General features: G+C 38.8%; 1 protein-coding gene across 1 annotated transcript in view; it reads right to left on the reverse strand.

Moving 5' to 3' along the window:
* Nucleotides 1-1,109: 1,109 nt before the first annotated feature.
* The window catches only part of LOC110345200 (uncharacterized), a 50,403-nt gene continuing 25,836 nt past the window's right edge, over nt 1,110-25,676 (reverse strand). Inside the window, exons 5-6 of the mRNA XM_087207295.1 lie at nt 2,501-2,610; nt 1,110-1,244 (exon numbers count right to left, since the gene is read on the reverse strand). Of these exons, the coding sequence (XP_087063421.1) occupies nt 1,150-1,244; nt 2,501-2,610 (205 nt within the window). The 3' untranslated portion in view covers nt 1,110-1,149. The remainder of the gene's footprint in view (nt 1,245-2,500; nt 2,611-25,676) is intronic.

The following is a 25,676-nucleotide window of genomic DNA, read 5'->3' on the forward strand; positions in this document are numbered from 1 at the left end:
TACAGTGGATGACAATAACACTATAGCAGTGATTATCTTCCCCCACATGGTTGTAAAAATGCAGCAGGTTTATGTCACAATTAATGTGCTGTATTAGAGTTCTACAGCCAAAAGAAAAATAATCATAAAAATAACAGGAATTGGTATTAATGCTTAGGGTAGCATCAAAGGCCTTTGTGTGCAAGGTTTTTAAAATTGAAATGAACTGAGATTTTCTTTTTTTTTTTTTGTACTGGGGATTGAACTTGGGTCCTTGCACTTGTGAGGCAGGCGGCAGAACCACTGAGCTAAATCCCCAGCCCTGAACTGAGATTTTCTATGTAAGAGGTCTCAGCTAAAATAGCTCCTCTTCTCTTAGCCTCAGGTTCCAGCCAATGTTTTTCTTTATTTGTGCCTAGAAGATAAGTTAATAAGTAGAATAAAGCCCTGAAACATTCATAGAAATTAAATTATAATCTCCAGCATCATTTTATGGGAATCCCCATGGCTATTCATGTTCTGGGAAATCACAAAATACTTATTATCAAATTTAAGTGAGAGAATAATAAAGGAATGAATAAATAAGCGATAGTAGCCCCTGGGCCTGTGGTGAAATCTCCCTTACATATGAGCTGACAAAAGATTTGCTGTCAGTAGAGTTATTGCTGGTTCTTATTCATTTCCTCAGAATGACTCTTGCAGGGGTTAAAGGCATAAATGTGCAAGGTCTTTGATCCACATCCTCTTTAAATACCCAGGTCTTGTTTCAATTCACTAGGGGGAGGGTAAGTTCTAAACCTGGAAGGGAAATTCAATGCTGAGAAATATGGTTCCTGAGGTATGTGTTAGATATGAAGAGTAATTTTTTTTCAGCTGTATAGATTAGAATTTAATGACTGCATCTTTCTCCTTCCCATCCAAATTGCTTTTTGTATGCTTATTCATTGCAGTCCATATACTAAATGTAATATACACACATAGGAGGTGCTAGAATGATCATGGAGTGTATATTTTAAGGGAAAAGGTAAGAAAACATAACACATATGGAATTATGCTTCTTAAGTATAACTACATTCCTTATTCTATGGTAACTTTCCTGCCAGTGGGACAAAATACTTGACACCCACAACTTAAAGGAAAAGTTTATTTTGGCTCACAGTTTCAGGAGATTCAGTACATGGTTGACAAGTTCCAAAGCAGAGAGATCATGGCAGAAGGGCATGGTTTAACCAAGCTGCTTAGTTCACAGCATCCAGGAAGCAGAGCTGGGGAAGAATGAACAAGAACAAGTGACTGACCATATATAGTATCCAATGCCATACCTATATGACTCACCCAAACACACCCAGTGTGTGCTTCACTGACCACTAGACATATCCTAATCCAGTGAAGTTGATAGGATTAACAGGCACACCTATGCATCTATCTTTTCTTCTTCTATTTACATGAATTGCCTTAGGAAGAGGACAAGGCATTCAAGCAAAGCAAATTGCCTTTGAGTCTCTTCCTAGATATTATGTATCAAAGCTTAGGTTTTAGAAGAACAGAGGTGACTCTTGGGTTTTTTGATAACGATTGTTTTTTGGTAATGATTGTCAAGAATTGGAGGGTGCTACTTGCATTTATTGGCTAAAGTGCTAATAAACAACATTCTTTTTAAAAATTTAACTTTATTGGTACATTTTGGGTATACATTATGATCACATTCATCACTGGGAGTTTGTACCTGTACATGATATATCTTAGTTCTTGTTTTTTCCCATTCCACTTCCCTCCCTTCCACCCCTCCACCCCTATTTAGAAAAGCTTTATTTCCAGTTTTTCCTTTTCTCATATTTTTTTCTTTCCTTCCCCCACCCCCTTTCTCCCCCTTCTCCTTGAACCTTTGCTTCCTATTTCATATTATCTGTTGTACATTTTGGTCCTTATTTACACTTTCGGTTTCTCACATCAGAGAGACAATTTGGTATTTACACGTGTGTCCTATTTATTTCACTTTAGAGTATGGCCCTGATATGCATCCATTTACCTATAAATGTCTCTAGTTTATCATTCTGTATGTCTGAATAGTACTCCATTTTATTAAAAAACCACTTCTTTATCCAGTCACCAGTTGACAGGGATTTGGGCTGCTTCCAAGATGTAGCTATTACAAAATGTGCCGCTTTAAACATGGGTGTGCATATATCACTGTGGTATGATGCTTTTAATTCTTTATGCTCAGAACAGCCACCACGACAAAGAATTGTCTGGTTCAAAATAGTCGATAGTACTAAAGTGAAGACAGTCTGAACTATCTGAAAGTTTGAGGTTGTTTGAGGAGGGTGGGACTGTCTCTCTCTCATAAAAAAGCTTCACTAGTACTGAGTAGGACAGAGAAGAAGCTGAAGGAAAGTGATGACAGTATAGATATCTATGTTTTCTGGATAGATGGGCCCAAAGGCTGCCTCTCAGGCAAATCCCAGTGAAGCAGCAAAACTAAGGTTTGTGCAGTTACTAAGGGGAGCTGTATACACCTTACCCTCCAGGCTATGGATCCCCAGTGTATCAGGGTCTACTTGTGGGTTCCATGCATCCAGGGTATCACAGATGGACTCAAGAATGTTGTAAAAGGAAGATGAAGCTTCAAACCTAAAGGTACGGTGGACAAGAAGGGTGGATGTCTTAGTGATGACTTGCTTGGATCACTGGGCAGTGACATTAAGGACAGATGACATTTCTCCCACAATGCCATGGTATAAATGTCAAAGGGTAGGAAATCTTGAAAGCCTAAGGTTATTTTTGTCTTCTCAGAGTCTCAAAATGAAAATTAAGTTATACCAAAAAATAAAGAAAATTATATTTTTTCATGCTGTTTGTGAACTGAAGCCTTTGATTTGCATTAAAATCTTGAAGGGGGAGTAGGAATTTCAACTTTGACGTCTTACAATTCTATGGTCTATTAATACTCTACATGAATTCATGCCTTATAAAAATAGTTTTATAGTTTGTTTTGGCTATCACCTTACTGAAACCCTCATTCCTTTCGCCCTTACATTTTCTCCATTGGTAATTTCATGGAAGAAATGTTGCAAATGGTATTATATAATACTATCCCAGGGTCTATATAGAATGAAACTCTGGGGCTGGGGATTTAGCTCAGTGGTGCCGCTGCCTGCCTGGCAAGCTCAAGGTCCTGAGTTCAATCCTTGGTACAAAAAAAAAAAAAAAAGAATGAAACTCTGACATGCTACCTCCAGGTTGTTTCTCCCAGAGGAAAATTTAATATAAGAGCATGATCACTTATGAGACAAATGTAAGAGGTATGTGTCTCTTCCCAAACCCAGTCCTTGAAAGAGAACACTACAATGCTCCCCATTTTTAAATGTAGAGGATATCATGACTACAGATATGAAAAAACTGAGGCAATGGAGATTGCATTGTTAGAGAAAATATATCTAAAATTTGATCTGGTTTTTCATTGATTTATTGGCAGCTGATTTGGGGAAACAGATTAATATTTTCAGATGATCTGAACCTACAGGAGTTCTTTTATGTGAACACATCATAAACTGAGCAGATGCCATTACTCATGTCCTGAACATCTACTTCCCTTCCTTCTTCCTAACAAAGTCTACCCCATCCCTGGCTCTCTGAGTGGACCCTGACTAGAGAAAATGAATCCATGACTGGTATGGCCCTGGTGACTCCTATTGGTCTGGAAGTGTGTTGTACTCTGACAGACTAATCCAATTGAAGGAGGAATTTTTATTCTGTGAATGGTTCATCAGCGTGCTTTTCCTGCTAAAGTTGAATGAAGAAGCATGCAGACTGGAATTTTTCTGGGGGCCACTTTAAATTTGTAAAACAAGATCCTCAATAGGACTTTCCCTAATGTCTTGGAACTGTGGCTGAAGTCTCCAAGCTGAAGACAAAAGGAGCTAAAATTCCCACAGTTACATGATTAACTAAGAAGCAGAAGAATGAGCTCTGCTGTCCAAACTCTCTCCCTGTCCCCCTCCACAGGCTGTATGCAGACAGAAGATGTGTAATCAGGACTATCTGGGTCATAAGACATCTGCTAGGTGGAAACCTGGCTTTCTTTACCTCAGCTGGAAATCTGATTGGGGGTGGATTTGCTGATGCATCCTCTGTGAATTTTGACGTGTGAGAAAGGAATTGGGGTGAGATGGCCAGATAAAGAAAGGCAGCAACTTGCATACCAACCATGTAACCTGATGAGAATGATGAGAATGGAGACATTTTTCCAAACATCAAGTTGACTGTATGAGAACTTGACTTGAAATCTGGCAGCAGGTTGTGGGTAATGCTGAAGGGGAGTTAAAAATGGTCAGACCAGTGCCATATCTGGCACAAGAGACGCATACAGTGAAGGTCATACACAAGGCCTGTGGAGATCCCTCCTTGGTACCCACTGAGAAGGAAACTGCTGTGCCAGTCAAGGAAAAGACATGTCCTCTTAGTCCCAGTCTTCCTGCTAACTACTCCATGGAGGCAACAGGGAGACTCAGAGGAGGGCACAGTCAGAAGGATACAGGTGGAGTCCATGCTTGTCATTCTGTGGTGATTTCCTTGGGTTAGAAGTCAAGCCCAAGTTGGAGAAAGGGATGAGCATTAGATTAGAAGTTGTAGTAAAGTTTTAAACTGGACTAGACTCAAGTCTAGTCTAGAGACTAGAAAGTAATAGAATCTGCCAGGGCTACAGTGAAGGAATGAGAAAGGAAATTTCCATGGATTAATTACCTTTTGAGCACAGACTCTACAGTGAGTCATGCTATGAGGGGAACCAGCCTTCAAATTATGTTGATACAAAGAACAGCAGAGTAGAGAGATAACATGTTCTCAAGGATGTTTCTGAGATGCTAGATCATCTGACCCTACCTCTGAACTTGCAGTTATGTAAGAGAATAAATTCTGTGCTGTGTGCACTGGTTTGAGATTATCTGCTGAAAGCAACCCTCTGGAACATGAGCTAACACTATTTACAAAGAAGAATATATTCAAAAGTCGCTACTGTTTAGGGATACAATCTAAATAGAAAAATCTTAGATTAATTCATTGTTTTATTCCCTGAAATTTATCTTTTTGCTTGATCTGTTTTATCCTAACCCAATGAAGAAAACCCACAAAGTAATCATTTGTGGTTCCCAATAAAAAAGATGGTTAATTGATCATACATATTTAATTGTATTCATTCCTAAAATTCCACAAAAAGTCCAGTTAAGAGATTACAAATAAAAGTAGACCTCCGTAAATCCACTAGGAATAGGAGAAGAGACAAAGCAGTTTGGTTCCAGTAGCCCTACAATAGCAACAAATTTTGGAAGCTGGAAAGCAGAGGGGTAGCTGTAACTGACTTAAGCAGCTGACACAAGAAATTTCCAAGACCTTTTTTGTTCTTTTCTTTTTTAAGGGTGTGAAATATTTCCTAATATTTCTCTGAAGGTATTAAGGATAATTCATTCTCATGAGTTGGTCTTAGTATCTGTGTTTCGTGCTAGAGGTTTGTTTATTTTTCCTGGCCATTGGTAATTCTTGGCGAAGGTATTTGCTGCTTCCTGTTTGGGACTGGAGATAAGGTGGGGAGGTCCACAGTTGTCTGAGAAGCAATTAGGGCCCAGGCAGATCTGCTCTCTCGCTCCTCACAGGTGGAGCAGCTGCCCCTCCTCCAGCCAGCCCAGCCCTGCTCCTGTGTCTCACTGTTCCCACACTCCACATGAAGAACCCAGGCCATCAGGGCTCTCCTTCAAGGAGGAGACTAGAAGTGCCTTTCCTCAAGAATCAGACTAGCCCAGGAAGAAAGATGAAAGCTACCAATGATGGATATTTCCCAACTACAGCCCAAACAGATCACCCTACTAGAAAGCTATGAATCAGCAGGCCCCCTCCAAATCTCAGCAATTAAATGAGCCAAGGACCATCAGTCATCTGAGGAAAGTGTCTAGCAGAAAGGCTGATGCCAAAATGAACACAGGAAAATAGAAACTCAGAGGAAAAAGAGGACTTGCAGAAGAAAACTGTATTTAAAAGCCCCAACCCACTATCTTTAATGTCCTCAGAGAGACAGAAGAAGATACTGCATGCCTTTATGGGGAACACCCAAAGGACTAAAGACAGCTCTTGGGATTTACAAACTTAACTAAAACCCCATGGAAACTGAGTTGAGGAAATATCCCAGGAAGTATTGCAAAAAGATATAGAGAAAAACACAAAAGTTCATAAAGGAATCAAGGAATCTAGGAGGTCCAACATATAATTGAAATTCCCAAAACAGGAAAGAAACAAATGGGGAGGAAGAAATCATTAATTAAATGATTTAAGAGATTATCTTAGAACTTGCTGAGACCTGCATAGTGTAGGGTCTGAAGCTGGGAAGAGCAGTAGAAGATGAAGAAAGACGACAAAGACCAAGATTATTCTTAACTGGGACCAGGTGGAACCATAGCTTGTCAGGAGCTAATGGCCACCTGGAAGGCAAACAGGAAGAGAAGGCAAATAGTGCTCCCTGGCCTACGTGGCCTAGGTGGGAGGTAGCGTGATTGTTTCGTGATTGGAGCATATGGGAAGGGAACAGGGAAAGATACAAGGTGACTGTCTCCCGGGGTTGTGCCATCCAGGGTCTACAATACTGTGTCTGTTTGACTCTCTAATCTATGGAGGAGAGAGGGAGCAGGGAAGAAACTGAAGGGCCATCTTCAGGCTCGGCTGGTGGCAAGAACTGAAGAACATGTCTCCAATAGGTGGGGACCAGTGAGTATTAATAAAATGGAAGAAAATAGCCCTACACCATCATTAAATTTCCAAATACTTGGGACAAAAAGAAGATTCTATTAAGTTTTCAAAGAGAACAGATAATGTACTAAAGGATGACGAATCAGAATGGTCTTGAATTTAACAATAGTATCAGCTCTAATAGAATGATGCCTTCAACATTCTAGAGGAAAATTATTTTTCAATCTAGATAGAATTCTATATCCAGGCAAACTTCAAATGTGAAGGTAGAATAAAGACATTGTCAAACATGCAAGTCTCAAAAATCTTACCTGTCATGAACTCTTTTCCTAAAAGCTACCAGAAGAATTTTCCTCTAAAACAAAATGAAGTGGGGATTCCATATGGGACATGTGACACAGAAGTGTGGCAAAGGGAATCCCATTGTTGTGTGGATGGGAATTCCCAAGATGCCAGTTATGTAAGGTGTTGACATCAACAGCTCCTGCTGGAGCAATGTGACTTTAGATATGGCTTAGTCCACCTGTGCTACAAAGGAATAAACACCACAGACTGGATAATCCATAAAGAACAGAAATGTATTTCTCAGCTCTAGAGTTTGGGAGACCAACGTCAAGGTGCTGGCAGGGTCCATGGTCTGTTGAGTGCTGCTGTCTGCCCCCATGATGGCGGGTGCCTTGTTGCTGCAGCATCTGGGGAGAGGAAAGCTGTGTCCTCACATGATGGGAAGGTGAAGGGCAAGTCCAATGAGTTTATGAATCCTCTTTCTGAAGAGACTATTTCCTTCAGGAGAGATGGGGCCCTTATGACACAATTATTTCTCAAAGGCCCAAGATCTTGATAGAGGGCTTCAAGGGAGGGCAGGGGAAGGGGGTAAAAATAAGAACCAAGAGAGATTATGTAAAGCTGCAAATTTCCAAAGAGGAATGTCATCATATTACATACCTAAAATGTACCAATAAAAAAAATAAAATAAAGGCCCAACATCTTAACCTCATCATATTGGTCATTTCATTTCAACTCTTGGAATTTGGAGTTCAAACCACAGTAAAGCTTTCATTTTTTCTGCCATTGTACTGTCTTTATAATCTGATGAAGGCACTAACTCTGTGCTTCAAAAAAATGAAGATATAAAGCATGAAAGAGGAAGATATAAAGCCCAGGAAACAGGGAACCAATTCAGGAAAAGAACCAAGGAAATTAAACCAGGAAAAGAACCAAGGAAACTCCAAGGATAAGAATGGGAAGAAGGGGTGGTGGTGTAGCTCAGTAGTACAACACATACTGCAGTTAACAATGGCCCTGGATTCAAACTCCAGCACCTCCTTTGCCTGGCCCAAATAGACTAGGAGGACATCTCAGGATGATGTGCTGCCAGAGGCCTAGAGAGCAACCTTGAGGAAAGGGAGATGAAATTCTTTAGGAGAGATGTTTCCACAAGAAGACAGAAATCATAGATTAATTGTTGCTATTGAAGTCGTACACAGAGAGGCATATGAGAGGTGCAGGAAGAATTGGCAGTGGGTACATGGAGAATTAAGCAAAAGAAACAATAAGGCAGTGGTTAACTCTAGAAGTAAAAGATGAGAAAGGAAATATAATCAGTAAGAGACTCCAATTTTTAGGCACAAACGATATTTGCATGAGTAATGTAAACACTGGACGATTATTTAACTAAAAATCACAATGAGGGCCAGAGATTTAGCTCAGTGGCACTGAGCCTGCCTCACAAATGCAAGGTCCTGAGTTTTCCCGGTTCTGCCAAAAAAAGAAAAAAAAAAAATCATAATGACATTGAGAGAGTAGAGGAGAAAAAGTAGAGCAATATGCTCATCTAGCAAAAATGGAGGTAGTCCAATTGTATCCAAAATAGATGATGCAAAAGTGAATAAAATATATGTATTAGAAATATAGAGATTTGTGAATGCCAGAAAATATTTAAGATTTTTAGTTATATTTTAAACCACCAACATGTATTACTTTGATAAAAAAATTAACTTTCAAAAGCTTCTGAGTTTTGCAATTGCACCAGAGTTAAGAGAGAAAGACTAAATAAAGAAAAAAAGAAGAAACCCTACATGTCATTAAAGAAACTCAAAGAAACAAGGTAATTTATTCTGGTTGGGTCCAGAATACCCAATGGATTTTGCTAACGTGCTCAACTCATGTCAAGTTAGCCAGGTAATTCCTTCCATTTTGCTCTATAAACTAGGAAATTATGGGCTAGTTTAAATTCTATATGCCGATATCTTTTGGATAACCAGTAATAAAGGTTGTTTCTTCTTTTGTGTATTTATTACCTTGATTTATGATATTGTGACTTTTTTAGAGTAGTTTAATTTCTAGTTTGTTTCAGAAATTAATTTAGAACATACATAACATTTTGGATAAAAATATACAAAATATTGAGTTTAATGACAACACATAACTTGTTTATATACTAATATAACTAATATAACTTAGTTTATATTATATTAAGTTATATTAGTTTATAACTAATATAACTTAACACTTAACTTGTTTATATACAAGTAATTGATGTTCCTCTACTTAAAAACTCTAAAGTGAATGCAGCATAAATACTTTAGCATCACCCACTTCAAGTCATTGCAATATTATTGAGAAGTTTTTAATTAATTTTAAATTATAAGGCTGTCTGTCTTGATGCTCCCTTGGTAGCACGTGGCTTCTTAGTGCCTATTTTGTATTTATATGTGATGTTTCACTGGAGCATATTAAAGCTCAGCCCAGAAACTTTCTGTAGGAAGTGATATGACCTCTGTTTTGCAGATGGTGAAACTAGAGGCACAGGTGGCTGCGTCATTAGCCCTGAGAGATGAAGCAAGTTAGAGACAGCTAAAAACAGTACAGAAAGCATTAAAGCCCCATCCTTCTGCTCGCATCCTCCAAAGTACTGGTGATATTATCATCTCTCATGATCACGACTATTTTTTGAATACCCACTTGGCACATATTATTAAACTGTATTGGGACTAAATTAAAATTTTGAATGCCTGGCAGCTGTTTTTCTGTTATGTCCTACATTTCACATTTCCTTCTGCCTCCTGATTCTCCTTGTTTTATCAGAGAAGCGTTTGGTTTAGAGTAAATGTTAAGAAACTCTTAAAGGAGTGAGATGGTTAAAAGGCTGCGATGGCTCAGCTGAGAGTACTCACTGGCACTGTCTTATGTCTCAGGCCCTCCTTGCTAATTCCACATTGAGTTTACCCTCAGTTTAATGTAAGAGTCACTGCCATCAAATCACTCTCACCCATTGTTCGTGTTCCTGAGGGGCACTGATTGACACTCTTCCTAGAAAATATAAAAAATATTGACAAGCTTCACTCATTTACAACAGTAAATATTATTGTACTTAATAGTACTATAATGGAGTATAAAATGTTCAGAATATGGTCCTTGCTCTCTAGCCCACTCCAGGGAGAAAAAACCCCATGAGAGAATGCAGTGAATGATCAAGCGCTGGCAAGAAGTGCAGAAAGAGCATGACAAGTACATTTCAGTGGGAGAGCATCCTCCACAATGACTTTGTTGATGATGGCAAGGATTTTTTAAAATCCAAAAAATTTCTTTTCCACAAAATGGCTCTTTACTTCACATAGTCATGTAGACTTTGGAGGATCTTAGCTTAGCCATATACCACACCTGTAATTTAACAGGAAGAAAATGAGGCCCGGGAGATTAAGTACATTGTTCCAAGGGCAAGAACTCATGGCTTTTAAAAATGCCTGATCCATAAGGAAGATCTGGGAAGTGGAAAGCAATGCCTTTAATGTCTTTTTCATGAGATTCAAATAATTCAGTGAATAGTAGATTGAAAACACAAGTATTGCTATAACTATGGCTTTCAATTTACTCCTTGCTGGTTACTGGGAGCCAGTAGGTAACAACTACATAGTTCCCATCCAGAAATGCCCCTGACTCCTGCACTCTCTATTTAAGAGTCTCATGCTCTATTGACTGAACTAGCTGGGCTAGACACTTTCTATGTAAAATGAATGGAGGTGAGGTGTTGAAGAGGAGTTATATGACTCTCTCCTGCCTCTGTAACAATCTCTGAGCAACTAGACATGATTAGAAAAATGCTGAAAATTCCACTTGCACAGAAATAGTTTGCCAGAGAATTTGACTCACAATAAGTGACCAATAAATGATAGACAAATAAATGCATGAATTTACATGGGCCACTTGTATACAAAGTTCCCATTAATTTGTATCAAGGTAATGATATCTAGATTCACTACTAAAAAATATTGACAATTTTTACAAAAATACCATCACCTGCAACTAGGTATGGAAGAGAAGTATTTAATGCTTCATAGTGAGAATTGAATCTGACATTTCACCTTTCTTTTCATTCTCCACCATAGGTTGGATGGTTGTTTTTATTTTCTTTATTTCTGCACAATGGGAAAACATGTTATGGGGTATCTTCTCATTCTTCAATAGATGGGCTGGTAAACTGAGCCCTGGAACACTGAAGAGGCCTATTCTTACAGAATCAATAATAAAGGTGAAATACAAATGCAAGTCTCATAAAACATAAACCAAGTCTCAAACCACTCCACTGTATAGTGGTATAAAAGTAATACATGCTCCTGTGGCTTTGCTTGGCATGATTCTTTTTTGGAAGGTTGCAAGAGACAAGACTGATAGCTGTCACTATTGCCTAGATGTTTCTAAACAGATTGTTATTCTCAGAGTATTGAGGAAGGAATTTTTATGCTGGTAGAAATATTGTTTTAGTTTGGTTTGGGACTCATGAGCAACCTATTTCCAAAGAGAGCAGGACTGCTTAACTTAGAGAATCACGAAGTGTCAAAAACTGACAGTAGCCATAAAAAACTATATCTACTCCCTTATGGTACTAGATAAAGGAAATGAGTTGCAATATGCCAAGAGACTGGCCCTGGGCCATGCAGCTTTTGGCAGGGATAGGATAAGCATCCAGAGATGCATAACTTAAAATGATTTTGTGTGTCCATGTATAAATTACAGGAATATAAAATATAAATTTTGAATAAAATTAGAACATTAATTCTGGTTTGTCTATTGTGATAAAGTGAAAGGAAAATAAAAACAGCTTCTATTAAGTAAGAAGTTTGATCAAATAAGAAAAGAATTTAAAGAACTAGTCAATAGTCATCAAAATGATGACTCATTCCTAGTTTGATAAGCACACTCCATGTTCAGTTGGACTTTAAACTAAGAATAAAGAAATGAGATGTTAATACTAGGATGGTGCTTAGATATTATGGCAGACTGACCCATGATGGATGAACAAATCCCTGTGGTTATTTATTATTTCTTTATCTTTGAGATGTTAATGTTGAGGAAAATAATTTCTATACATTGCTGCTTAAGATCTCTGCTTCCTGGCTGCTATGGGTTAAGCAGCTTCCCTCTCCCATGCTATGCTCTTCTACCATGTCATTTCTGCCTTGTAATCAGCTGACCATGGACTGAAACCATAGGCCAAAATAAACCTCTGTGCCTTTAAGTTGTAGGTGTTGGGTATTTTGTCCCAGGAAAGTAATAGAGAAATTGGTGTCAAAAAAGTGGGGGTCATTGGTTTTTTTTGTTTGTTTGGGTTTTTTTTTGGTGCTTTCATCCTTTTACTGTCTGTGGAGCCCCTAGCTCATGGAGGCTGCTGGGTGTCACTGAGGACCTGCACAGCAGCAGGAGCACCTGGCTCAGTTGGTTGACAGCTTGGCTCACTCCTGACCATGTGGTTGAGAATCCTTTGGAAGTGGTTCATGGGAGGAGTTTGGAGATGACAGCTAACAAAGCCTTAAAATGCTCTATGCAGAGACTGAGGAAATTCTGGTTGGAGCTCAGAAGCTCAGAATTCGGACAGAAATGTGGAGCGTAAAGACCAGGATCAGGAGGTCTCAGTTGGGAACAAGGATTTCTTGGCATTTGGACTAGAGGCCATGTGTGTTACTCTATCAGATAATTCGTCTTCATTTTGCTCATATCTTGAGACTTCATGGAAGACTGAGATTAAGAGTGGTGGATTAATTAATCTGGAAGAGGAAATTTCAAAGCAGCCCAACATTTGGGCTGTGGTGTGGACACTGCTAGCTGCTTTTAGCTAGATCTATAGTGGAAGTAATGACCAAAAAGCAAATATTAAAAGTTTGCAGTTTCATCAGAAAGGAAGTGCCTGCAAAGTTGGGGCCATAGATATACTGGTTGCTGAGAAAATTAGCATTAAAAAGAAGCCAAGCCTATAATCTCAGGACTTGGGAGGCTGAGGCAAGAGAATCACTCAGTTTGAGGCCAGCCTGCACTACAAAGGGAAACCTTGTCTCAAAAAACAATAACAACAAAACAAACAAACAAGAAGTCAAGCACTTTGCAGGGCCTTAGGAAAGATGTCCTGAAGGCACCTCAGGAATCAACAAGACCCCACCCTTTGCTGGCTCAAGGGTGAAAAACTGTAATGCTATCATTTGAAAAGAAAGCCTCTGGGCCTTCTGCTGGAGAAGGGCTGCTTAAAGAATTGGTTTCCCAGGATTTGTTTCACAGGGCTTGACAATCTAGGCACTCAGCAGCCTCTGCATCCATGATCCAAGGAGGCCTGATTATTGCTCAAGCTGGCAGCAGACCTTGGTATCATCTGCATTGCTGGTTTTACAGACATGCAGAATGTAAAAGTTATAGAATCATGTAGACTTTCATCCAGACTTCAGAGGAAGGCCTGGGAGGCCAGGCAGTGTATCCCTGAGAGGGTAGTGCTTGAAGCTGTGAGAATGAAGCCAGAAGTGCAGTGGAAATCTCAGGAAGATGGAGATGCTAGGAATGTGGATCATTTGCAGAGGAAAGATACTGGCAGTGAGTGGACCCATTCTAGGAGATAGGCCATAGCAGCAATGCCATAGGAGCAGGGCAACTCAAGCCCTTTGGGGTTCATATCTCATCACAACCTAACTCTGGGTGCTGGACACAGAACTACAAGATTTAATGTTTGCCCTGCTGGATTTTGGTCTTGCTCTGATCCCATTTCTTTCTATTTTCCTATTGCTTCCTTTTAGGATGAGAATATTTATCTTGTACCATTGTATGGCAGAAGTATTTAACTTTCTATCTTTAGAAGGGCTCACAGCAAAAAGTGTGCCTTGAGTATCAGAGGAGACTTTAGATTTGAACTTTTCAATTATTAAGACTTACAGACTCTTAGAAATGGACTGTATACATTTTGCATAATAAGATAGACATGAGTTTTTGGGGAGTCTGGGACAGAATGTTATGGTTAAGATTTAAAATGTTCTCCAAAAGTTTCATGTCTCAGATGTAGGCTCTTGTTGGAGAAGCAGGGTCACTAGGGGTGTGATTTGGAAGGATGTATTCTTGTCCCTGGCTCCTCCCTTCTCTCTGTTTCCTGGTTGCCTCCATTGAGCAGATTTCCTCTGCCATGCCCTTTCTGCCTTGGAGCCAGCCAACCATGGACTGAAACCATGAGTCAAAATATACTTCCTTTTAAAAAAACTTTAATGTTTGCTTTGAAACCATTCCTAGTATGCTGTTGTTTTAACTTTTAAAATTTTGTGTTAAATACGAAGGTTTACATAATAATAAAAGTTTATATAACATATGCACTAAAACAGTATTTTAGAATATAGATAAAGAGACTCAACTCAAATGAATAAAGAAGCAATCACAACTCCTATGAGAAGAAGGAGACCAAGGTCACCACAGAAGTTATGGTTTGCACCCTGGGACAAGTTTGCCAGTGGGGTGAAGCATGAAGCATGATTCCCAGTGCACTGGCAGTGTTCAGAGACTGTGGGTTTCAGCCCAGGGTTGATAGTTGCAGTGAAATTATTAAACTTCTCTTCTACCATTATTCACAAGCAGTATCCCATCCATTCTGTGGCAGGGGCAAAGAGCCAGGAGTACAGCACTGTAATCTCAGTTGGCATCCAGCATCTCAACTGCTACCAGCCTTGGAAAGCTTCTGGCAACTCTAATTCTTTATCAGTACAGAAATGCTGCAGGCAATCAAACTTTGGGGCCAGCACTACAAGGAGAAAGCTGAGCAGCCTAATACTGGAGAATTCCCTCAGAAAAGAAGAGAAAGAGATTTCCCCTTTCTGGTAAGAATGACTCACTGGCTGAGCTGATCTCTTGAGGGCCGAACTGAGCAATGTCCTCCAAACCCCAAATGACAATGGAAATTCACTGATCTGCTTTACTATCTGTCTATCTATCTCTGCTAAATGCATTCTCTTTAATGGAAGGATTACTTAATAAATTTTTAGTATATAAAATGCACTAATTTTAAATGTATTTTAAAATATATGTATTTATGTCAGTTTACAACAGTAAAACTACCACCTACATCAAGATACTGAACAATAATCTTACATATGAATTGCCACACAAAGTCTCTTAAATCTGAAATACCTTCATTTTTGCATAATAAAAACAATCTTTTATGCTAATTTTATTTTATTTTTTTCTAAGTTCTTTTATTGGTACATTTTAGGTATACAATTTGTTTACATTTATCATTAGGTGTTTGTACCTGTACATGATATATCTTGGTTATTATTTATTCCCCATTACCTGTGCGCCCTTCACCCCCTCCACCCTTCCCTATTTACATAGACATCATTTCCATTTTTTTTCTTTTCTCATAGTTTTTCCTTTCCCTCCTTTTGATAGCAGCCATTCTTTGTGGGGTGAGGGGGAATCACAGTGTTGTTTTCTACATCTCTCAAATGACCAGTGATGTTGAACATTTTTTCATGTATTTGTTTGCTGCTTTTATTTCTTTGTCTAAGAAATGTCTGTTCATTTCAGATGTCCATTTTTGAATTGGGTCTTTGAATTTGGGGGGTCTGATTTTTTAAAATTCTTTGTATATTCTAGATAGTAGTCTTTTGTCTGAGGTACAGCTACTAACATTATTTCCCCACATTGTAGGTTGTCTGTTAGCTCTGTTGGTGGTTTCTTTTGCAGTGCAGAAGCTTTTTAACAAGATGAGAACCCAGTTGTTGATTCTTTGGGCTAGTTCCGGTGCTACTGAGATTTTGTTCATGAAGTCTTTTCCTATGACAATGTCTTCAAGAGTTCTACCTAACTCATCTTCCAGCAAGTTTAGTGTTTCTGTTTTAATATTTAGATCTTTAATCCACTTCAATCTTAGTTTAGTGCATGGTGATAGGTATGGGTCTAGTGTTAATCTTTGGCAGGTTGAAATCCAGTTTTTCCAACACCATTTATTGAATAGGCTATCTTTCCTCCAATGAGGGTGGTTGGCTCCTTTGTCAAAGATGAGGTGGCTGAGTATGTCTGGAGTTGCTTCTGCATCTTCTAATCTATTCCACTGATACTCAGGTCTGTTCTTCTGTCAGTACCATGCTGTTTTTATAACAGTAGCTTTGTAGTATAGTTTCAAGTTGGGGATTGTGATACCCCCAGCCATGTCTCTGTTGCTTAGAATTGCTTTTGCTATTCTAGGTCTCTTATGGTTCCAAATGAATTTTTGGATTGTTTTCTCTAGTTCTGTGAGGTATATTGTTGGAATTTCAATCAGCATTGCATTGAATCTATATAGTAGTTTTGGAAGTATGGCCATTTTCACTATATTGGTTCTTCCCACCCAGGAACAAGGGATGTCTTTCCATTTTCTGGTATCCTCTTTGATCTTTTTTTTTCACAGTGCAGTGGTTTTTCAGTGTAGAGGTCTTTTGCTTCCTTTGTTAGATTGATTCCTAGATATTTCATTTTTTTGGACGCTATTGTAAAAGGAATTGTTTCCATAATTTCTCACTGAGTGAGTCTGTTATTTGTGTACAAGAAGGCTATTGAGTTTTGAGTGTTGACCTTGTATCCAGCTACTCTACTGAATCTGTCAATTAAGTCTAGAAGTCTTTTTGGTCTAGAAGACTTTGGGTCATCTATGTAAAGTATCATACCATCAGGAAATAATGACAGTTTAACTTCTTCCTTTCCCATCTTCATTCCTTTTATTTCTTTCTCTCTTCTAATTGCTGGGGCTGTTTCCAGACCTATATTGAACAGGAGTGGTGATAGTGGGCATCCTTGGTCTTTTTCCTGATTTTAGCATGAAAGTTTTCAGTTTTTGACCATTTAGTATGATGTTGGCTGTTGGTTTTTCATAGAAAGCCTTAATCAGGTTGAGATAAAGACCTTCTATTCCAATTTTCTGTAGGGTTTTTATCATGAATGGGTGTTGGATTTTATCGAATGCCTTTTCTGCATCTATTGAGATGATCGTATGGTTTTTGTCCTTGACTCTGTTAATATAGTGTATTACATTTATTGATTTACAAATGTTGAACCATCCTTGCATCCCTGGGATAAATCCAACTTGGTCACGGTGTATGATCTTCTTGATGACCCTCTGTATTCTCTTTGCCAGTATCTTGTTGAGGATCTTTGCATCTATGCTCATTAGGGAGATTGGCCTGTAGTTGTCTTTTTCAGTTGTGTCTTTCCCTGGTTTTGGAATCAAAGTAACACTTGCTTCCGTGAATGAATGTGGAAGTATTGCTTCCCTTTCAATTTCCTTGATGAGTTTAAAGAGTAATGGTGATACTTCTTCTTTAAATGTCTTGCAAAATTCAGCAGTGAAGCCATCAGGACCTGGGGTTTACTTTGTTGGTAAATTTTTATTACATTTTCAATCTCACTCATTGTAATTGGGGTGTTTAGAATTTCTATATCTTCTTCATTTAACTTTGGCAATTCATGTGTATCTAGGAATCTGCCCATTTCTTCTGTGTTTCCCAATTTATTGGAGCACAGGTTCTCGAAGTAGGTATTGATGATCCTCTGGATTTGCTTTGGATCTGTTGTGACTTCACCTTTTTCATTCTTTTTTTTACCCCATTCCTAGCCTTCCCTTCCCCCCCTCCACCCTTCCCTATTTACAAAGACTTTATTTCCATTTTTTCCATTTCTCAGCATTTTTCCTTTCCCTTCTTTTCTTTCCCCTGCCCCTCCCACTACCCCTACCCCTTTGGACCTTTTCTTCCTATTTTGCATTATCGATTATTCATTCTAATCATTGGTACATTTTAGGTATATAATATAATGACATTCATCATTGGAAATTTGCACCTTTAAATAGTCTCTCTTGGTTCTTATTTTTCACCCTTGCCCAGCCCTCCCTTCGACCCCTCCATTCCTCCCTATTTACAAAGATTTTGTTCCTATTTTTCCATTTTCTCATATTAATCCCATTCCCTTCTATCCTTTCCCCTAGCCCTCCCACTTCCTTCCCCTTTGCCCCTTTTCTTCCAATATCACATTACCTATTATACATTTAGTCCTTATTTACACTTTCAGTTTCTCACACCAGAGAAACTATTTGGTATTTATACATGTGTGTCCTATTCATTTCACTTAAGAGTATCACCTTAATGTGCATCCACTTGCTATAAATGTCTCTAATTTCTCATTTTTTATGGCTGAGTGGTACTCCATTTTATTAAAAAAACACATTTTCTTTATCCAGTCTCCAGTTGATGGGCATTTGAGCTGTTTCCAAGTTTTAGCTATTACAAACTGTGCTGCTATGAACATGGGCACACATATATCACTGTGGTATGATTCTTTAAATTCTTTGGGGAAGATCCCCAGCAGTGGAATAGCAGGGTCAAATGGGACTTCCAGTCCTAGTTCTTTGAGGTATCTCCATACTGATTTCCACAGTGCTTGCACCAGTCTACACTCCCACCAGCAGTGGAGCAGGGTTCCTCTTTCCCCACAGCCCTGCCAGCATTTGTTATTGGTGGATTTCATGATAGCAGTCATTCTTTCTGGAGTGAAGTGGAATCTCAGCATTGTTTTCATTTGCATCTCTCAAATGACCAGTTATATTGAACATTTTATCATGTATTTATTGGCTATTTCTACTTCCGTGTCTGAGAAATGTCTGTTCATTTCAGATGCCCATTTTTGGATTGGGTCTTTAAATTTGGGAGGTCTGATCTTTTTAAGTTCTTTATAGATTCGAGATAGTAGACCTTTGTCTGAGGAAGAGCAGGTGAAGATATTTTCCCACATTGTGGGTTGTCTCTTCACACTGCTGGTGGTCTCTCTTGCTGTGCAGAGGTCTTTTAATAAGAAGAGATCCCACTTGTTGATTGTTTGTGCTAGTTTATGGGCAACTGGGGTTTTGTTCATAAAATCTTTTCCTACACCGATTTCTTCAAGGGTTCTACCTAACCTCTGTTCCAACTGGTTCAGAGTTTCTATTTTAATATTTAGATCTTTAATCCATTTTGATTTTAGTTTAGTGCATGGTGAGAGATATAGGTCTAGTTTTAATCTTTGGCAAGTTGAAGCCCAATTTTTCCAGCACCATTAAAGAGGCTATCTTTCCTCCAGTGAGGGTGTTTGGCTCCTTTATCAAAGATGAGATGGCTGAGTGTGTCTGGCATTGTTTCTGCATCTTCTAATCTGTTCCACTGGTCCTCAGGTCTGTTTCTTTGCCAGTACCATGGTGTTTTTCTCAGTAGTTTTGTAGTACAGTTGCAGGTTGGGGATTGTGATACCCCCTGCCATGTCTCTGTTACCTGGAATTGCTTTTGCTATTCTGGGTCTCTTCTTGTTCCAAATGAATTTTTGGATTGTTTTCTCAAGGTCCATGAAGTATGCTGCTGGGATCTCAATTGGAATTGCATTAAATCTATATAGCAGTTTTGGAAGTATGGCCATTTTCACTATATTAATCCTTCCTACCCAGGAGCAGGGGATGTCTGTCCATTTTCTGAGATCATCTTCAATCTCTCTTTTCAGAGTGCCATAGTTTTCAGAGAAGAGGTCTTTGATTTCTTTTGTTAGGTTGATTCCTAGGTATTTCAGTTTTTTGGATGGTATTGTGAAAGGAATTATTTGCCCTATTTCTCCCTCAGTGAGTCTGTCATTGGTGTAGAGGAAAGCTATTGATTTTTGTGTGTTGACCTTGTAACCAGCTACTTGACTGAATTTGGTTATTAAGTCTAGAAGACTTTTGGTGGAGTTCTTGGGGTCCTCTATATACAGTATCATGTCATCTGAAAATAATGACAACTTGACTTCTTCATTTCCTATCTTTATTCCTTTTATTTCTTTCTCTTGTCTAATTGCCGTGGCTAATGTTTCCACAACTATATTGAACAAGAGTGGTGACAGTGGACATCGTTGTCTTGTTCCTGATTGGAGTGTGAAGGATTTCAGTTTTTGACCATTTAGTATGATATTGGCTGTTGGTTTTTCATAGATGGCTTCTATCAGTTTGAGGTAGAGACCATCTATTCCAATTTTGTGTAGGGTTTTTATCATAAATGCATGTTGGATTTTGTCAAATGCCTTTTCTGTGTCTATGGAGATAATCATATGGTTTTTGTCCTTGGCTCTATTGATGTGGTGTATTACATTGATTGATTTTCGTATATTGAACCATCCCTGCATCCCTGGGATGAATCCCACTGGATCAGAGTGTATGATCTTGATGATCTTCTGCATTCTGTTTGGCATTATCTACTTAAGGATTTTTGCGTCTATGTTCATTAGTGAGATTGGGCTATTGTTCTCCTTTTCGGTTGGGTCTTTCTCTGCTTTGGGGATCAAGGTGATGCTTGCTTCCAGGAATGAATTTGGGAGTATTGCTTCCCTTTCAATTTCATTGAAGAGTTTCAACAGTAGTGGCAGTAGTTCCTCTCTAAATGTCTTGTAGAATTCAGCAGTGAAGCCATCAGGGCCCAGAATTTTCTTAGTTGATAAGTTTTTAATTACATTTTCAAGTTCATTTGTTGATATTGGGTTGTTCAGAATTTTTAGGTCTTCTTCGTTCAACTTTGGTAATTCATATGCATCTAGGAATCTGCCCATTTCTTTTGTGTTTTCATTCTTATTGGTATATAGGTTCTGGAAGTAGGTATTGATGATCCTCTGGATTTCTGCTGGGTCTGTTGTAATTTCAGCCTTTTCATTCCTAATTGCATGGATTTGGGCCTTTTCTTTCCTTTTTCTGACAAGGAAGGCTAAGGGTTTATCAATTTTGTTTATTCTTACGAAGAACCAACTCTTGGCTTCATTGACTTTTTGTATCATTCTCTTAGTCTCCATTGCATTGATTTCTCCTCTGATCTTTATAATTTCCTCCCTTGTATGAGCTTTGGGGTTGTCCTGCTCTTCTTTTTCTAGAAGCTTGAGGTTCAGCATCAGGTTGTTTAAATGCGCTCATTCTGTTTTCGTAATATGCGTATTCACTGCTATGAATTTCCCTCATAAGACTGCTTTCATTGTGTCCCATAGATTCCGATATGTTGTATTGTCATTGTCATTTAAGTGAAGGAAATGTCTGACTTCTTCTTTAATTTCCTCTGTGACCCACTGGTTATTCAGAAGTGTGTTGTTCAATTTCCACATGTTTATAAAATTTTTCCAGTTCCTTTTGCTATGGATCTCCAATTTCATTGCACTATGGTCTGATAATATACAGGGGATAACTTCAATTCCTGTGCACTTACTTAAACATGTTCTATGTGTGAGTATGTGGTCTATTTTGGAGAATGACCCATGTGCAGCTGAGAAGAATGTGTATTCTGATCTTGCAGGGTGGAAGACTCTGTAAACATCTGTTAAGTTCATTTCTTCAAGAGTTCGATTGAGTTCTAGTATTTCATTACTTATTTTTAGTCTAGTTGATCTATCTATTTGTGACAGTGGGGTGTTGAGGTCCCCCACTACAACTGTATTAGTGTATATATGACTTTTCATGTCCGTTAGTATTTGTTTTATATAGTTGGGTGCACTAGTGTTTGGTGCATAGATATTCATGATTGTCATCTCTTCCTCTTGGATTCTTCCCTTTACAAGGATGTTGTGTCCTTCTTCGTCTTTCTTAATCAGTGTTGGTTTGAAATTTGCTTGATCTGCAAAGAGGGTAGCTACTCCTGCTTTTTTTCGGGTTCCTGTCACATGGAGTATTGTTTTCCACCCTTAAACTTTCAGTCTATGAGTTTCCTTTTGAATTAAGTGTGTTTCTTTTATGTAGCATGTTGTTGGATTTTGCTTCTTGACCCATTCTGCCAGTCTATTTCTTTTGATTGGTGATTTGAGACCATTAACATTGATGGTTATAACTGAAAAGTATTGACTTGTCATTGCCATGACTTTTTCTTTTTCTTGGGTTCTCCCCCTTTACATTTAATTTCTTGTCATGCCAGATGGGTTCATTCTGCTTTGCTTCCTGGAGCTGTGATCCTCAATGTCTGTTCCTAGGATATTGTGTAAAATTCTTTGGAGTGCTGGTTTGGTATTCACGAAGTTCCTAAGGTGCTCTTTGTCATGAAAGTATCTTATTTCTCCATCAATTTTGAAAGATAGATTTGCAGGGTACATCAGTCTGGGTTGGAGGCTGTTTTCTTTTAGGGCTTGGAATATGTCACTCCAAGCTCTTCTTGCCTTGATGGTTTGTGTTGAGAAGTCTGCTGTGATTCTGATGGACTTTCCTTTGTATGTGATTTGTTTCTTTTCTCTAACTGCTTGTAGAACTTTGTTTTTCTGTTGAGTTTCTGGAATCTTAACAATTACATGCCTATGTGTAGTTTTTTTTGATCAAGGCTATTTGGAGTCCTATATGCCTCACTTATCTGTATGTCAAGTTCTTTCCCCGTTTGGGAAGTTTTCTGCCATTATTTCTGTGAAGAGATTTTTTTATGTCATCTGAACTCTCTCCTGTTTCTTCATTGACTCCAATCAGTCTTATGTTATTCTTCTTTTCACCATCTACCAGCTGCTGGATTGATTTCTCATGTTCCCTTATAATTTTGAAGCAATTTTTCTTTTCTTGGTCATTAATTGCAATCTTATCTTCTATATCTGAAATTCTGTCCTCACATTGGCTCATTCTGCTGTGTAGACTTTCAATGGAGTTTTCATGTCCTGAAAATCTATTTGCATCTGTTTTATGGATTCCATTTGTTTCCTATGTTGGGATTCCATCATGTTCCTGAGCTCCTCTCTAGATTTATTAATCATGTCTTGCACTAGGGTCACAATTTCTGTTATCTGAGAAATTATTTCTGATTTCATTTTTTCCAGATCCCCTTTTGTTGCCAGTTCAGTGGGTCCAGGTGGTTGAGTATCAGAATGTTCCATCTCATTTCCCTTTGGGGTTGCTGTAGGTGATCTGGAAGTCTGGTTGTGAGGCTTATTTATGTGTTTTCCCATTTCAACTTGGGGGGGAACTGTTGGTGCCTGCACGGATTACCTCCTCTGAGCTGGGAGAGGTGGGACAGGGGCCGGGATCAGCAGTAGGAATGGTGGTCCAAAAGCCCTTTCCTGTGGGGTGGGAGCAGTGAGAGGGATGGTGGCCCTGAAGCCCCTTCCTCTGGGCCAGGACCTGCGGAACAGAAGGTGGCCCAAATGCCCTTTCCTCTGGCCTAGGAGCAGCAGGAGGGATGGTGGCCAGGAAGCCCCTTCCTCTGGACCAGGAGCAGTGGGACGGTGGCTCAGAAGCCCCTACCTTTGGGCTGGGAGCAGCGGGACTCAGTACCGTGGTCTGGTGTCCTCTGCGTCTTTGTAGTGTGGATCCAGGTGGCTGTACAGAGGAGTGGGGGTGGGGGTCCAGTGGATTGTTGCCGGGGCACGGGCTGATTTTGCATGTTCCTCGTGACTCGGGACCTCGGTAGGGCATGCCACCTTTTTCATTCTTAATTGCATGTATTTGTGCCTTTTCTTTCCTTTTTTTGATAAGGTTGGCTAAAGGTTTATCAATTTTATTTATTCTTTCAAAAAACCAACTCTTCAATTCATTGATTTTTTGTATTGTTCTCTTAGTCTCCATTGCATTGATTTTTGCTCTGATCTTTATAATTTTCTCTCTTGTATGAGCTTTGGATTCATTATGCTTTTCTTTTTCTAGGAGCTTGAGGTTCTGCATTAGGTTATTTATCTGAGTTTTCTCTGTTTTCCTAATATGGGCGTTCACTGCTATGAATTTCCTGCATAGAACTGCTTTCATTGTGTCCCATAGATTCCTGTATGTTGTAGTGGCATTTTCATTTATTTGCAGAACCTGTTTAATTTCTTCTTTAATTTCTTCTGTGACCCATTGGTTGTTCAACAGGGTGTTATTCAGTTTCCACGTGTTTGTAGGGGTTTTGCAGTTTCTTATGTTATTGATCTCCAATTTTATTGCACTATGGTCTGATAAAATACAGGGGGTAACTTTATTTCTTTTACATTTACTTAGACATGTCCTATGAGCTTGCATGTGGTCTATTCTGGAGAATCACCTGTGTGCAGCTGAAAAGAATGAGTATTCTGATTTTGTGGGGTGGAACACTCTGTAAACATCTATTAAGTCTATTTGTTCAATAACTTGGTTCAGTTCTAGAATTTCCTTGTTAACTTTTTGTCTAGATGATCTATTTGTGATAGTGGGGTATTGAGATCCCCCACTACAATTGTGTTAGTGTGTATTTGGTTTTTCACGTCCATTAATATTTGTTTTGTATAGTTGGGGGCATTCATATTTGGTGCATATATATTTATGATTGTCATCTCTTCCTCTTGGATTGTTCCCTTCACCTGGATGTAGTGACCATCTTTGTCTCACTTAATTAGTTTTGGTTTTAAATCTACTTTTTCTGCAAATAAGATTGCTACCCCTGGTTTTTTCTGGTTTCCTGTGGCGTGGAGAACTGTTTTCCATCCTTTTACTTTCAGTCTATGAGTTTCTTTTTGAGTTAGGTGTGTTTCTTGTATATAGCATGTTGTTGGATTTTGCTTCTTAATCCATTCTGTCAGTCTATTTCTTTTGATTGGTGAGTTGAGGCCATTAACATTGAGAGTTATAATTGATAGATATTGATTCATCCTTGTCATGATGTTTTACTTTTGTTGGCTCTTTTATTTCTTATTTTTCCCCCTTTCCCTTTAGGGTCTTACCTTGCCTGGCGGTTTCCCTCTGTTGGGCCTCATGGAGTTGTGACCTTCATTGTCTTTTTCTAGGATATTGTTTAGAATTGCTTGTAGTGCTGGTTTGGTGTTCATGAAATTTCTCAGGTGTTCTTTGTTGTGGAAGTATCTAATTTCCCCATCAATTTTGAAAGATAATTTTGCAGGATACAACAGTCTAGGTTGGAAGTTATTTTCTTTTAGGGCTTGAAATACTTCACTCAAGGCTCTCCTTGACTTGAGGGTTTGTGTTGAGGAGTCTGCTGTGATTCTGATGGGCTTTCCTTTGTAGGTGATTTGTTTCTTTTCTCTGCTTGTAGGATTTTGTTCTTCTGTTGGGTTTCTGGGATCTTGACTATTATATGTCTAGATGTAGTTTTTTTTGATCATGGCTAGTTGGAGTTCTATATGCCTCACTTATCTGTATGTCCAATTCTCTACCTCTGTCTCAGAAGTTTTCTACTATTACTTCTGTGAACAGTTTTTTATGTCAATTGTGCTTTCTGCTGTTTTTTCATGGACTTCTGTCAGTCTTATGTTATTCTTTTTTGCATCATCTAGCAGCTGTTCGATTGATTTCTTGTGGTCCTTTACTATTTTTAAGAAATGTCTGTTTTCATGGTCTTTAACTGTGATCCTGTCTTCTATATCTGATATTCTATCTTCAGATTCCCTTAATCTGCTCTGGATACTTTCAATGGAGTTTGTAATCTCCTGAATATCTGTTTGAATCTGTTTCATGGATTCCATTTCTTTCTTAAGCTGGGTATTCATGGCTTCCAGCATGTTTCTGAGCTCATCTTTTTTTTTTTATCTGTTTCTGTTCTAGAGCTTCTAATCATGTCTTTCACTCCGCTCACCATCTCTGCAGATATCTGGGAGATTATTTCTACTTTGAACTTTTCTAGAGCTTCATTCATCTGTTTTGTTTCTTCCTGTTCTATCAGCTCAGGGCATCCAGGTGGTTGGTTATCGGACTTTTCCACCTCATTTCCCTCAGGGACCCTTGGTGGGGTGGA

This window comes from Heterocephalus glaber, unplaced genomic scaffold (assembly GCF_053883595.1).
Source record: "Heterocephalus glaber isolate CG9 unplaced genomic scaffold, H.glaber_assembly_v1.0 deba00000809, whole genome shotgun sequence".
Lineage (NCBI taxonomy): Eukaryota > Metazoa > Chordata > Mammalia > Rodentia > Bathyergidae > Heterocephalus > Heterocephalus glaber.